The sequence below is a fragment of the Quercus robur genome, chromosome 9 (genome assembly GCF_932294415.1).
Source record: "Quercus robur chromosome 9, dhQueRobu3.1, whole genome shotgun sequence".
Lineage (NCBI taxonomy): Eukaryota > Viridiplantae > Streptophyta > Magnoliopsida > Fagales > Fagaceae > Quercus > Quercus robur.
The window spans coordinates 49,136,332-49,152,136 of record NC_065542.1 but is presented as its reverse complement, the minus strand read 5'-3'; the positions used below and the strand labels follow the sequence as shown (position 1 = coordinate 49,152,136).

At 38.1% G+C, this 15,805-nt stretch overlaps 1 protein-coding gene across 1 annotated transcript; it reads right to left on the bottom strand.

Annotated features, from left to right (window-relative positions):
- Window positions 1–1,288: 1,288 nt before the first annotated feature.
- LOC126698863 (G-type lectin S-receptor-like serine/threonine-protein kinase RKS1) lies at window positions 1,289–15,519 on the bottom strand. Its single transcript, XM_050396372.1, has 7 exons — window positions 14,221–15,519; window positions 4,429–4,557; window positions 2,962–3,161; window positions 2,548–2,758; window positions 2,156–2,393; window positions 1,770–1,920; window positions 1,289–1,692 (listed from the first exon to the last, which is right to left on the bottom strand). The coding sequence occupies exons 1-7, from the start codon at window positions 15,485–15,487 to the stop codon at window positions 1,390–1,392; spliced, it is 2,499 nt and encodes an 832-aa protein (XP_050252329.1). The 5' UTR covers window positions 15,488–15,519; the 3' UTR covers window positions 1,289–1,389.
- Window positions 15,520–15,805: the final 286 nt, after the last annotated feature.

The following is a 15,805-nucleotide window of genomic DNA, read 5'->3' as shown; positions in this document are numbered from 1 at the left end:
TCAAATTCCATAGTCTCCTATTACATCAAATGAGTGTTTAATTTTTCTTGCAAAGTATTGATTAGTAAAGCTTCTGGGCCATAGTCTCAATTACAACTCTTAATCATGTTGGACTTGGATGACACCTATCAACAATGTATAATTATGAGATGTAGAAAAAATTTGGAGTGTACACAACGTTTAGTGTGAATGGGAAGAAATTTCATCCTATTCCAATTGGTTAGGTTAGTAAGGGACCTATTCCAATTTAATGATCCTTGAATTTTGTATACAAGTAATAATCAGGGAAACTTCCACCTTTATTTTACAAATATGTAAGGGTTCATCTTAACCGAACTAAATATTAATGGCTATGAATATGATTTATGACTATTGGGTACAACATTTTTTTGAGAGGAGGTACAAGTAAATTAAGTGATGGTCACAGGTCACCTACAAATTAAATGTAAATTAAAATACTATCCTGAGTGGTTGGCAGTCGGAACTAAAAATTTAAGAACGTAAATTAAAAGTATGCATTTTGTATTGAAAATGACAAATTTTGGCACTTTCATTTCCTTGATTTTTAAAGAAGAATCCTATCCAAGTTAGTGTCTTTAAGAGCACTTTCATTACGTTGATTTTCAAAATAAAAAATAATTGTGAGAATAATATGGATAACTTCAAATTATAAAAGAAGAGGAAAATTATGTACATTTTATTTGTGTATTTGTTAATTTTATTTTCTAATGAAGATATATTTCACAAGAGTTCTTCTAGAACCCAAACTGTTATTATAATTCAGACGTGCCTAATTATGACTGGTTGTTTGTTTGTCACTTTTATATGAGCTGCTCACTTTTTATCCTTTATTTAGAGAATCAACCATACCAGGGTAATGAAAAAGGTCATGGTACAAGAGTTGTGTCAACAATAATTCTAAGAATACACTCAATCACATACTTGATTTCATAATAGTAGATATGTACAATTGTAAGTGGTGGACACTTTCAGCCCACTATTGTTTACAAGAATCCACTATTTTTAGTTGATCACTCACAATCGAACAAATCAATAAATTGTAAAAGCATTAACATCAGGTCCAATGAAGTTATCTCCACGGAACATATATACACAGTTAACTTTTTGTATATTAATTTTAGAAATCACTTGAAAGAAAAAGCTAAAGGAGATGGTAGTGATTTCATCACAAGTTCTGGACAATAGCAGTTTGTGTAATATTATATATTATCTTCTTTTTTGTAACAATTTGACAATGTATACATTAAGTTCAATTGTTCATACCCAAAAAAAAAAAAAAAAAAAATAGTAATGTAGAGTAGACTTAGAGTGACTCGATCCTATGTTGTAATGGAATATTTATACACTTGCTTCAAATAGTTTGGGGTTTTAACGACCATCGATTTTAGAAAGTGTTATTTCATTTATAGAATTAGATGCGGCACTAGTTGATCTGTCTGTACTATTGCAAGTACCCTTCAAAATAAATGCAGGTTGTTTTGGAGAAGGAAGAGGAGTGTCATTACCCAACATGAAAACAACAGTTGACACGGTTGGGCGGTCTGTTGCATGTTCTTGCACACATAAAAGTCCAATTTGAATGCATCTTGAAACTTCATTAGCAAGGTATGTCTCATCTAGTAACGGGTCGACTATTTTCATGGAATTGTCTTCTCTCCATAGGTCCCAAACCTGAGACAAGATATTAATCATATTAGGCTCAACAATATAGGCTTAATTTTGCAGTCATTGTTTGCACATGTACTTACATGTCCAATCAAATTTGAGGAAGGGCCATCATGATGGTAAGTACCATTCCTTTTCCCAGTAATGATCTCCAGTAGCAATACCCCAAAGCTATATACATCAGACTTTATTGAAAAAAGTCCTTGCATTGCATACTCAGGTGACATATAACCACTGCCATAGCACAATGAAAAGGAAGATATTGAACCTCAACATAAAATGATCAAAGATAGCTCTTTGGGCACTAACATACGTAAAATTTGAAGTATCACAATATGAAAGCAAATTACAAAGATATCCTTAGTATTTTTTTCTTACATAGGCCTGTAGTTTGTACTCTCCTTAGATGTAAAAATGATAGTCAAGTAATCGGTTAAAAAAGTATATCTTTGTTTTCTAGCATACTTACTATGTTCCAACGATGCAATTTGTATTAGCTTCAATTTGGTCTCCTCCAACAATTCTAGCCATACCAAAATCTGAAATTTTTGGATTCAATGCATTGTCAAGTAGAACATTGCTGGCCTTCAAATCTCTATGGATAATTCTTAATCTTGAGTCTTGATGAAGATATAAGATCCCTCGACCAATTCCGCAAATAAGCTCAAATCGCTTTTCCCAATCTAAACATGACCTTTTTGTTTCATCTAAATGAAGAAATGAGAACTTAGATTAAATTGCATTGCATTTGGGCCTTTCTACTTACGTATAAAATCTTGCTACTTGCAATTGATATGTTTGTAATGGGAGGATCGTTTTCTAGTGATGATGTGTGAGGTCAATGTGAAAAAGAAGACATACCAAAAATGAAAGAGTCCAAGCTTTTATTTGGCAAGTACTCATAGATCAACATCTTCTCTTCTTTGTGAATACAACAACCTAAAATTCTCACAAGGTTTCTATGTTGGAGTTTAGCAATTAGTGCAACTTCTGTTTTGAATTGTTCTATTCCTTGTCCAGAGCATTTTGATAGTCTTTTTACAGCTATTTCCATTCCATTTTGTAGCAAACCCTGCAATTAAAGTCCAAATATCATTGTCGTAGTGCACAATTGTTGAAAGAAACTCAAATTGGTGAATTATTTGGGGAAGCCCAATTGCACACAACAAATTCATACTCAATGAGTACCCGTAAACATTCATGATGGAATTTATGATGGATAAGCACACTTGAAATGAGATTATGCAAATTCTGGGACTCGTTCAACGAGAATACCTTATAAACTGGGCCAAAACCACCTTGGCCAAGCTTGTTAGCAATAGAGAAGTTATCTGTAGCTGCAATTATGGTTCTTAGATTAAATAATGGCAAATTTGAATTTCTTCTAGTTTCATTGAGGTCCCTTCTACTTGGAGAGTCTTCGAAGTATGGTAGAGTGGAGTCAGCATTATCTGAATATGTGCTATGCCTCGTCTCTGTCATAAAACAAGTAATTAATAATGCTAGTAACCATTTTTGTTCAATTAGGAATTCTCACACAAAAGCCTAATTTAATAAAACTAAGAAACACATTAAAATAAAAGAATGAAATAGAGGAAAAATTGAAGTTTACAATTTTCTATTTATCATTGATAGGAAATCCCATTTGGTTCAAATGCACTTTTCTAAGAGGTAAGTGCTTATGGATGATGAAAGTTCCTCAGGCTTGCTGATGGGGCTGGAGAAAATCTTAAAATGTCAGGGAATTGGTTGGGCCATTCATCAAGCTTTTAGTTGAAAGGGTGAAAAAATTATCCATGTGGCATGATAATTGACACCTTGAAGGTGTTTGATGCCCAACTTTGTCCAAAAGGTGGTGTATGATATTGCAATTTTTGAGTTTGCAAAAGTATCCAGTATTCTGAAGGAAATGCAATAGCCTTGGAAATCTATCAGATCAAAAGATACCACCCTACAAGCTTATTTTCATCAATTAAAACTGGCTAAGGCAACTCAATGTACTAGATTTCATCTAAATATGGAAGAGTCACATGGATTTCAACCTGGAGTGAAATAAGAAACAAGATGGATACAGCTGATTGGTCTAAAGTGGTATGACTGGCAATGAAGGACGAATTGCAATTCTGAGTAGAATTAAATAAGATACATGTATGTCTCAATGAAAGGTAGGAACTGGTATGGTCTAAAGCAGCTTTTCCCAACAAGTCCTTCATATCTTGGCTGGCAGTGAAGGACATGTTTCCCTCCCAATAAAGGCCTGTAAAATGGGGTACAATGGAGCTCATGTATATTTTCTGTAGAAGTCAAAAGGGATTTTTGATCATGTCATCTTCAAGATCGAGTGTTCTTTCTTTTGAATTTGACAAATGCTAGACATAAGAATGTGCAAATGGAATGAGCTAATGCATTTATTCATAGGCTGAAAGGCAAGAAGTTTCAGAATAGCATTTGAAAAATTTCCTTGGCTGCTTCTGTATACCATCTTTGGATCCAAAGAAATGATTATGACTATAATAACAAAATATATCTAGTTCTTTTTCATTTTTTCTTTTATCAACTTCTACACTTGAAAAATATATCATGTTCCATTCCATTTTATTCAATTTTATTTCATGATTTACATATTCTGCCTATTCTTTTATAAACTCTGAAACATGGTGTTGGAGTAATATTGGGAGCATTTTTTCATTGGCCTTAGAAGTATAAAAATAGGTTTTAAAAAATTTCTCTAAACTTCCTTACCTTTCTTCTTCTTCATTACAAAACAATACACAACTGAGACTATAAGAAGAATCATTACTGCAACAGAAACTCCCAGAATTGCCAACGTCCTCTTTTTCTGAGTAAGACCATTTTTCTTAGCATATTGAGCTGAGTTAAAAAAAAAGTTTTATTCAAATGACATCATAAATTTCAGAAGTTGATTGAACATAAATATTTATTGATGCAATTGAGTAGGGATGAAACAATGGGTTTAAGGAAAATATGTGATTTTATTTTTTTTTTTAAAAAGGAGAAAATGCGTTTCTCATTTTGAGGTCTAGCATATCAAAAGAACAAAACAAAAAGACAAACATGTTCTCACAACAATGTGATGTCCATATGTGATTCTCTTTTTTGAGGGCGAAAACGTGTTAAAAGAAGAAATGAAAAACAAAAATTGCAAACCTATTTTTGTAACAACAATGTCAAACGCCAAGAGAGTATTTCTTATTAATATAAGTAGAATCACAGTTCAAATTCTCTCTCTCTCTCCCCTATTATTGTAACTATATAAAAATAAAATAAAATAAGTATTACATAGTAGGACCTACTACGGGTGATGAATATAATTGTAGAAATCTTGCGTTGTTAGGGGTATACAACTCTTAAATAATTTCGACTTCTCCACACATTATTTGAGTTTTGAATTATATGAAATAGATAAGGCAGCATTGTGAAAATTTTGATATTTTTAGATAATTTAAAAAAACCATATATAATTTCTTTCCCATATGGAATGTAATACTCATTTAGATTTGTAATAAGAAATATATCTATTTTAAATAGAGAAAATCCTTTTTCAATAGTATGACCTAAATCAACTTTAAGGTTAGTACCATAGAAGGTTAGTACCATAAGGCAAATTAGATGTTGAACAAAGTATTCTGCATAAATTTTAGACTAATATAATACAATAGACATGAACTTTAACTAATACTCTATTTGTTTTGAAGTAAAATAAATAAAAATTTCAGGTATTTAGTATGACTGTAAGGTTGAATTTATTCAACCATCTAATTGGCTTTATTCCGTGCCAAATTTGCTTGTAATTCAGCATTTAGTAACCCTGTATTTAGGTGGGATTGTTGTAAGGGTAGTGAGTGAGATAGAGTGAAGTTTGCTCAAGAGTGTGCAAGAAAACAGAGTGTCGCGGCTGGGACTCGCGGGTGGACTCGCGGCTTCAACCCGCCAGAAGATGCACACGTGCCAAGCATGATGGAAGATGAACAGTCATGCTAGCTGGAGCACTACAGGACAAAACAGGACAACTGGCCATACGGTTAACTCGCGACTGGATCTCGCGACTTAGTCAAGCCGCGAGGTCAAGCCGCGAGCCACCCCTGTTTTGGAAAAACCTGACGTTTCGCATTCCTCTTCACTCCAGTATAAATACCCTTTTAACCCACGATTGAAAGAGAGCTTCCAGAGAGAATTTTGAGAGAGAAACCCTAAAGAAAAACCAGATTGTTTCACCCACAATCTCTACCTTAGAGTCTCATCAAATTCCCTCACTCTCTTCCTCTCCATTGTCAAATCCTTGAGAGGCATTATACCAAACCTGGTTCTCACCATTATCATCTCTGTGAGACAGACGTTTGGAGTTCTGGGAAGCAGTTAGGAAGGAGCCAATCTTCATTGGTTGATGCTACGGTGTAGTAGCGGAATCCAGAAAGCTAGAAAAGAAAAAGGTTCGGCGCAACCTCGTTGGAGCAAGAAGCTTGGAGGGCTTAGGTGCATTGGGTAGATTAGGCTTGGAGGGTCTATTGTTGTCCTTGTATCCCAACTGTATTTTCTAGTGGATTGATTACCGCTTGGAGGGCGGCGGAGAGGTTTTTCGCCGAGGTCTTCGGTTTCCTCTTCGATAACATATCTAGTGTTATCTCTGTGTTTGCATCTTCCTTCCTCTCTATCTCTGCCTTTACATTATCTGCTGTGGTTTATTTTGTTGTGGCTTAGATAGTTGTTTAATCAATTCTATATTATAGCATATGTTAAGTTTCCGCACACTAGTTGTTTAACATATTGCTTGGGTTGGTTAAGTTGGTTTTTGGGGGTCTAAACGTTCAAAAGTGTTTTTGTACACGTTTTTGAACTTTCAATTGGTATCAGAGCGGGTACACAGCTGTTTGGTTTCATTACCATTGTGTGATCCTTGACTCCCTTTCTTTTTGAGATGGATAGGTCTCAATCCCTTAATGCACCTCCATATTTTGATGGAAGTAATTATGCATTTTGGAAGGTTCGTATGAGAGCCTTTTTATGCTCTATTGATGAATCCGTGTGGGATGCGGTTGAGATTGGGTGGACCAAACCTGAGGCAGCCAAATCCACATGGGATAAGGCAGCACTTGCTGCATCTAATGCTAACAGTAAAGCACTAAATGCTATTTTCTGTGGTGTGTCTCCAGATGAATTTCACAGGATTTCTCACATTACCATTGCCAAAGATGCATGGGAGATTCTGGAAACAACTTATGAAGGCACGAAGAAAGTAAAAGATACCAAGTTACAAATGCTGACCACTCGGTTTGAGGAGCTCAAGATGAGTGAGGATGAGTCTTTCGACTCTTTCTATGGGAAGTTAAATGAAGTGGTTGTCAGTAAGTTTAACTTGGGGGAGAAGATGGAGGACTCAAAGATTGTAAGGAAGATCCTTCGATCATTGCCGGAAAGCTTCCGTGCTAAAGTGACAGCCATTGAAGAGAGCAAGGATCTTGATGACATCAGAGTACAGGAGCTGGTTGGCTCTCTGCAGACTTATGAGATGTCGCTGCCAAATCAACGGAAGAGCAAATCCCTTGCTCTAAAGACCACTAATGAGAAGGTGGAAGATCAAGGCTCATCGGGAGAAGATATGGTGGACAAAGATGTAGCCTATCTTGTTAAAAATTTCAGAAAGTTTTTGAAATTCAAAAACAATGGAAAATTTGATGATAAGAGAAAATTCCAAAATTCTGGAAGGGAGAAGAGGGATTTCCAAAGGAAAGATGGAAAAGAATCCCAATCCACACAAGGTGTCATTTGTTTTGAATGCAACGGGCATGGACACTTCAAGAAGGAATGTCCTAATTATTTGAAATCAAAAGGCAAGGTGTATGCCACGACCTTGAGTGATTCAGACTCGTCCGACTCAGAATCTGAAGAGAGCTGTGATGGAGAAGGGAACTATTCAGCTTTCATGACTATTGCTCATGTTGAGTCTTCGGATGAGTTGAGTTTGCTTGTTCAAGACCTTGGAGAACATAGTGAGGATGACTCACTAGGAATTGTTGAAGAATCGGAAGCTGAAGAAGAAGAAAGCACAGCAACTCTTCAAGAAAATTACAACTCACTCTTGGAGAAGTCGGGCGAATACACAAGGGTAGCCAAGGCTGCTGTAAGAAAAATGAAGAAGGCTGAGGAGGACTACAAAAGTCTTCTAATCCGGTATAGGGAGGCCAAATGCGAGATTGAAACTCTGAATGGTGAGCTGTCCGAAGCTTACACTAAAGTAAGATTTCTTGAGAATGAGATTGTGCAAGCAAATGCAAAAATAGAGAGGGTCACCACCAAGAAGCTAGATGATGTTATATCATCTCAAAAGAGCTTTTCAGACAAATCCAGACTGGGATATACCGGAGGAAGTAGCTCAACTGGAAATGTCACCAAAGAAGTGAAGTTTGTCAAAGCCAAAGATCCAGTTGTAGCTGACCCTACTGGTGTGAAGCTCGAGGTGGAGGAGAAGAAGAATGTGGTGGACCAACGGATGCTGAATCATCGTAATCAATATGTGGGCAGGTCTGAGTCTCGTGCCAAGTCACGTCCACGACCACAAAGAGGTCCTAAAGGAATGTATGTGTGCCATTATTGCGGACTTCAAGGGCACACTCGACCAAATTGCCAAAAGCTGAGAGCAAAGAACAGTGCAACTCCTCAAAGGTCAGGAGGACCAAGAATTGATAGGAGAACTTGGGCAGGGGATCAACCTAGAGAGCAAAATGGAGATCCCGGAATGATGAACGTGATGAAGATGATTGGTGCATTCACCAACTGCTTGGAAAGCTTCTCACGAAGGTTTGAAAGCCCTAACTCCCGTACCCAATCCTTTAAGGAAATCACCCCAAACGCAAGTGACGTGTGGGTGAAAAGGGGTACTCATGCATAAGCATTACAACATGTCCATGCATTAATACTTCCTATGCTTTGTGACTATGTTTGTTTGGTATGCTTGTTGTTTTTTTTGATTTTGGTTGTTTGTTTGTGAATTTTTCTTAATTGTGTTTTATCAATCTTTTTGTTTCTTGAGTCAAAAATCCAAAAATTACATAAAAAATTTGAAAATCAAAAAGCTTGATTGACTTTGTTGAGTTGTGTCTTAAAACTCGTTTTGCCTTGTACCTTTGTGCTAATGGCTTTGTGCATTTTCGAGCATTGCTTGTTTTCATGCACTCATATCACTATGGGAAAAATCTTGAAATCTATGTGATTGTTGTAAATAGATCTTCAAACTTGTCATGAATGATTAGTGAATGGTTATGTTGATCTTGAAACATGCATAGACTTGTGTCTATATCTCTTCCCACTTTTTATTTTTTGCTAAAAAGAGCTCACCAAATGTAAATCTCCAAATGAAAAGAGATATTGAGCTGCAAAAGCCTGTCGCACATTCTAGTATTTGACTAGGAAAAAGGGTAAGCGACCTTATATTAAAAGTGAAATTTCTTTCAAAAAGGCCAAAGGCCTGTTCTTCAAAGAGAAATGTTATATATCCCTCTCACAATGAGAGATGATTGCCTCAAAAGATCAAATGTTTTGGCTAAAAGTGGAGTCAAATGAAAAGCTCCAAGTTATGTTATCAAGTTATGTGGGAGGTCATATATTCATATTTCTATAATTGAGATTGGTCACATGATCTAGTGCTAATTGTGTATGCCTTGGTTGAATTGATCATTGAAGCTTCACATTAGACAAAGGACTATTTCATTGTTGATATCCACACACAACACACAAGTTTATGTTCGATAAATGCCATATTCATTTGTGTGATTGTACTTGATAAAATGTGTTTTCACATGCTCAATCTTTGTTAATTCAAGCACAAAAAGATTTTTGAGTGTTTTAGGTGTTTTTGGAAAGTATTTTGTTGAAAAATATGAAAAATTTCAAAAATACTGTTTTGCCCTGTTTTGGCGGCTCAGTCGCGGGTGTGTCAAGTCGCGAGACTCAGTCGCATCTTCGCTGGTCAGTTTTGGCGACTTGTTCGCGAGTGGAAGGTTCAGTCGCGAGATTCACTCAGAGATTTTCGCGGCTCAGCTCGCGACTCACTCGCGGGTAGACCTTCCAGTCGCAAAAAACACTTAGAAAAATTTTTCAAAATTTTGTTCTTGAGTGCTTTGGCGGCTTGAGCTGGCGACTATGTGGCGACTTAATCCAGTCGCGAAAATCGCGTGTTTTGCAGAAATAGGAGCAGTTTTTAAACCTCTTTCAGTTTTCCCTCGAACTTTTGTAACTGTTCATCTTCTCTTAAAACTGTTGTTTCCTCCCAAAACTCTTCGTGAATCCATTTTTCAAACTCCTTTGGTGCTTCGTTTCTTCTCCAAATCATCAAGAAAAGGTATGGGTTTTTGCTTTCTCAATCTCAGTTTCTTTTTCCTGCATATTTCTGTTACTGTTTGGACTGATATTGTGTTCGTTATTCTTATCTCTATGTGTAATGGGTATGGAGTGTCCTGTCTTGATATTGTTCTCTCCTGTTTTCATGCTGAGCAGTCACAATGTGTATTTCATTGTTCTGATTTTTGCCTCTTATTGAATCTGAGAATCTTTTCTGAATTGGGTTTGGTGTTTATTTGTCTTACTCATTACACTTGCCTGAATATTGATGTTGGTGTTTGTTTTTGGTCACTGAGTGGTTATGATATCATAATGTATGCTCCCGTGTGGATGTTTGGTTTCTTCATGATTGACATATTCTCCCTGTGTTCATTCCTCTGATGGAGTGATTTTTGCTATCTGCTCAAAATGTTCAAATGCTGTTTCTTATTACATATCATGGTCTTGTTAACCTGTCTCAATGACAGTTGTGATGTCTTTCTTTGTCTTGGTGCACTTTTACCAAGTTTGATGCACGTACTAGTTTGTGCTTCTGTGTATTGTTGGAAGTTTTGGTTGGGTCTACACTTTATTCAGTCTGGGTTTTTATATTGAAATATTGTTTACACTGAATCTTGTTGACAATCTTTTGTGGGGTATTGTTGCTTGGCTCTTTTCTGTTGGCCTGTTCTCTTGCAGATGTCTCGTCGATCTTCCAGGGGTAAAGACATTGTTGCTAACGAACCAGCAACCCCAGTTGCTAAAAGGACTCGTCTATCATCTCAAGCATCTCAAGATCCCAATGAGGATAGATTCAGAGTTCCCCTTAACTCACACGCCTACTCAAATGTGTTTGACAAGTCAACAACTATAGTGGAGCGGGTAGTAGAGTTCAACACCTTAGGGACTACTTTCATCCCTCGAATCTTTGAGAAACGAGACTGGGCAAACTTGTTCGGTAACTTTGATGATCCAATGGATGAGCTGGTCAAAGAATGCTTCTCCAATGCATCTGATCTTGGACCTGTCCTCGTTTTCTGGGTTAGAGGAACAGAGTTTAGTGTTACCCCAGACTCCATCGCAAATCTTCTCGGCATCACCAGACCTCAGAATGTGAATTTAACTCCCTATGATGAACGAAATCCAGAGGTTGGAGAAATTTTACAAATCCTAGGACATGATCATGAGGTTTCCAGTGCAGGAACTTCCATCAGCACCGCAAAGTTTGCACCTGAGCTGACCACACTGAAGTTGATCATGTTCACCAATCTCTATCCACTGTCCAACACTACATTCATCAATCTTGGGAGAGCTATATTTCTGTGTGATCTCATTACCGGAGCCCCCATTGATATATGTGCTCACATCTACTACAACTTGAGGAAGACCGCGTGTCGATCTACAGCTCGAGGAATCATTCCATTTTGCAGTCTCGTCATGAAACTTATTCTTAGTGCTGGCATTACTCCTCCTGCAGATGGTAAAATGTTGACTCGTCAACGTCCCATTTCTTTGTTCACTCTTCAAGCGAGCAGGAGTCACTCCTCCAAATCACCACGAAGTGCTCACATCTCTCCGGTTACTTCATCTGCCCCTGACTCAGAGACACCTGCACATACCACATCTGCATCTCATGCTGTTCCTGAAGCTTCACCGGCTGGTATTCCACAAGCACAAACTGCTTCTCATACTGACAGAGTCGGCAGTGTACTTGAGCACATTCAGAAACGCGTTGATGAGCTTGTGGCACTTCTCTACTCCACAAACAACCATGTCCAAATGCGCCTCGAGACTATGGAGAATCAGCTAGATGAGATTCAACGAAAGTTGGACGAGAGTCTTTAGCTATTCGTGACAAAAAGGGGGAGAGCATTCAGTAAGGGGGAGAAAAGTTCAAAGGGAAGTGTGCATAGTGATAGGGGGAGTACACACATACTTTTGTCATACTTTTGCTTTTTGTCTTATCTTCTAAACTTATGGTTTTTATGGTTTTGATACACTGTGTTTTGGTGTATAGCTGTTCCTAACTCATCTCATAGACTCTTGGTTTAAACTTTAATATATGTTTGATGATGTTATTCAGGTATTTGTTGGTTTGTACCCATATGCTTTTGTAAGCTTTCAGGGTTATTGTTTTATGCATAGGTTTGTAGGCTTTATGGTATGTACCATGCTTAAGTGCAGCCTTTATGCTATGTTGAAATCAGTACTTTAATCTAAATGTTCTGCATTTTGGTTTATGTACTGTCACTCTTGTGCCCTTGTAGGATTGTTCCTAGATGCATATGCCATGTGAGCTATGCATTGGTTGAGTGTTGAACATACAAGTGTCTTGCCTTGTGCTTGTTAACTTGTATGTCCTTGTGTTCATTCCAAGTGTGAATGAGCACTGTGATCACTACCTTGTGGTGTTCACTTGGTTGATCAAGCCATGGTTTGTTTATTAACTCCATTTTTGCTTGATCTCATATTGCCTGTTTCATATGCATTTATAATTTTCTGCTTACAATGATCATGGTGTATTGTTGTGTTTCAGGAGTTTATGTTCATATGATTCAAGTGCTTCACAGCTTCTAGAGTTAGGTGTGAGTGAGTTTTGTTCAACTGTTCCCAACTCACATGTTAAGTCTAGAGTCTGTTTTAGGGTTTTGTCACGGAATAGCCAAAGGGGGAGATTGTAAGGTTGAATTTATTCAACCATCTAATTGGCTTTATTCCGTGCCAAATTTGCTTGTAATTCAGCATTTAGTAACCCTGTATTTAGGTGGGATTGTTGTAAGGGTAGTGAGTGAGATAGAGTGAAGTTTGCTCAAGAGTGTGCAAGAAAACAGAGTGTCGCGGCTGGGACTCGCGGCTTCAACCCGCCAGAAGATGCACACGTGCCAAGCATGATGGAAGATGAACAGTCATGCTAGCTGGAGCACTACAGGACAAAACAGGACAACTCGCCATACGGTTAACTCGCGACTGGATCTCGCGACTTAGTCAAGCCGCGAGGTCAAGTCGCGAGCCACCCCTGTTTTGGAAAAACCTGACGTTTCGCATTCCTCTTCACTCCAGTATAAATACCCTTTTAACCCACGATTGAAAGAGAGCTTCCAGAGAGAATTTTGAGAGAGAAACCCTAAAGAAAAACCAGATTGTTTCACCCACAATCTCTACCTTAGAGTCTCATCAAATTCCCTCACTCTCTTCCTCTCCATTGTCAAATCCTTGAGAGGCATTATACCAAACCTGGTTCTCACCATTATCATCTCTGTGAGACAGACGTTTGGAGTTCTGGGAAGCAGTTAGGAAGGAGCCAATCTTCATTGGTTAATGCTACGGTGTAGTAGCAGAATCCGGAAAGCTAGAAAAGAAAAAGGTTCGGCGCAACCTCGTTGGAGCAAGAAGCTTGGAGGGCTTAGGTGCATTGGGTAGATTAGGCTTGGAGGGTCTATTGTTGTCCTTGTATCCCAACTGTATTTTCTAGTGGATTGATTACTGCTTGGAGGGCGGCGGAGAGGTTTTTCGCCGAGGTCTTCGATTTCCTCTTCGATAACATATCTGGTGTTATCTCTGTGTTTGCATCTTCCTTCCTCTCTATCTCTGCCTTTACATTATCTGCTGTGGTTTATTTTGTTGTGGCTTAGATAGTTGTTTAATCAATTCTATATTATAGCATATGTTAAGTTTCCGCACACTAGTTGTTTGACATATTGCTTGGGTTGGTTAAGTTGGTTTTTGGGGGTCTAAACGTTCAAAAGTGTTTTTGTACACGTTTTTGAACTTTCAATGACAAATAAATATTTTCAAGCAAACAAACAAAATTAGTAGCTGAGTCACCAGAATTGCTAGTGTAGGAGGTCTAGTGACCAGACTGTCTTAATTGTAGCTTGAATGATGTCTTCTACAACTAGACAGAGGGCAACTGCTGCCAGAGCGATGTCTCCGGCCACCAGAATGGTGGCTTCGGTTATCAAACCTCTAGCAAATAGCTTCAGTGACTGGATTGCCAGCATCGATTACCAGAGTGATGGCTCTAGCTACCAGAATGTTGGCACTGATCATCGGAGTGGTGGCTCTAACCACTGAACTACCGATGTCATGTGCCTAGCTCACTGAATCAGTGACCCAGCCACCAAATGTAGTGGGAAAAGTCACTGTGTATTTTAATAAAATGTTTTACCAATTTTTTAAAGAAAAGAGATTTAAGAGTACCTAATACAACCGCATCCACACGTATGTATAAATCTTGTCCTCCATCAGGAAATGTTCTTGTGTCCACTAAGTCCCCATGCCATGTCAAGCAACCAATCCCTCCCACACTCACATTTGCACTTGCGTAAGCCATACAAGAACAATTCCTCAAACACTTTTGTTCACACTCTTTCATACTCAAACTCATGTTCGCATGTGCTATTGAAGTATCTGGCACTTGCATATGTGCCAACTTCACGAACCCTTCTCCATTGTTGCACATGGACACTCCTTGCTTTTCCCTCATGCAATCACGAAATGACTTGGGTTCAAATCCAGGAAAGCACTTGCACTCAAAAATGACCAAATTATTGTATGGGTCACAATAACTATTTGGACCGCAATTCAAATACTTATCGCATAACCCTTGTGGGGCGGACCAATATTCGACCCATCTATTCTCCAGCCATAAGGACCTTTCCATAATTCCTGATTCATGCAACACCATTTTAACAATAACTTTGGTGGGTAAATTTGGAATAATACTGTAAAACATGGTGCTTTCATCTTGATTATTCACAAAGGTAACTCTGAAGTAATTTGATGCGATTTTGGGTACACCGCTCCATGTTATGCCATTCCAAAATCCTTGACGCCATAATAGAGTCTGACCCATGTATAAGAGCATCTGAGGGTACCCAGTAGGAACCATTCGAAATGAATAGTTGCCAATTCCTGGGTCATCTTTGGACTTCCAAGATGTTAGGAACCGGTTCAACCCTGTCCGTCGGTCCAGCCCAAGTTTCATAAGCGAAAGCATAGTATTGGTGGGATAATCAAAACTTTGCCATGTAACACGTTGGCTGTCTTGTTGAACCAAAACAAGATTCCCTATATCTAAGAGCTTAGCCATAAAATTATTTGTGGATAAGACAGAAAAAGAAACATTGGTGGACCAAATAGGAGTGGTTTGGTTTTGGGTGTGAAGTACAAGGTTTCCCTTACCGTTGATGGAGAGGACTCCAGAGGTATCCTTGAGAGGGGTGTCTCTGTTTGCAACCCATGCAACGGTTTGTTCGATGATTTGGTTATACCAAATTCCAACGTAGCGGTGACTGGAATTGCCAGGGCTGAAAAACCCAAGTGTAAAGTTTTTCTGGTTTGAGAGTATAAGTTGACCATCCTTGAGGGGTTGGTCTGGTGTTATGGTGTCAAGAGAAGTGCAGATTGGGCAAACAAGAAGAAGGGAGAGAAGAAGCAATGATGTATTCCCTTTAGTAGGATTCATGGGATTTCTAATGAAGAGTACAGTTATAGGACTTGTGGCTGACTGACTAGTATAGACTATAGAGAGCTATATAGCCATATAATAAGAATTAGTTGTTCTTCTTTTATAAATAAAGTTAAATGAGTTATTCGACATATGCAAGCTGTCGTCCACTTCTCAAGGACCCAAACACTCAAATCATATTTACCTTGAAAACCCATTCACATTAGTGAAAGATGAGTCATGCTATGTGACATAAAAAATGCATAATCTTGTGCTACAACTCACTATGTGGATTTTAATAAGGGAAATGTTAAGTGTTAACAAGCACTGTTTGGT

Excerpts from the sequence above, each read along its gene's own strand:
- LOC126698863 (XM_050396372.1), bottom strand. The coding sequence starts at position 15,487 with ATGAATCCTACTAAAGGGAATACATCATTGCTTCTTCTCTCCCTTCTT. Across the intron at positions 4,558-14,220 it reads TGTGGATGCGGTTGTATTAG|CTCAATATGCTAAGAAAAAT; the intron begins GTACTCTTAAAT and ends TTTTTAACTCAG. Across the intron at positions 2,759-2,961 it reads GTTTTGGCCCAGTTTATAAG|GGTTTGCTACAAAATGGAAT; the intron begins GTATTCTCGTTG and ends CTTTAATTGCAG.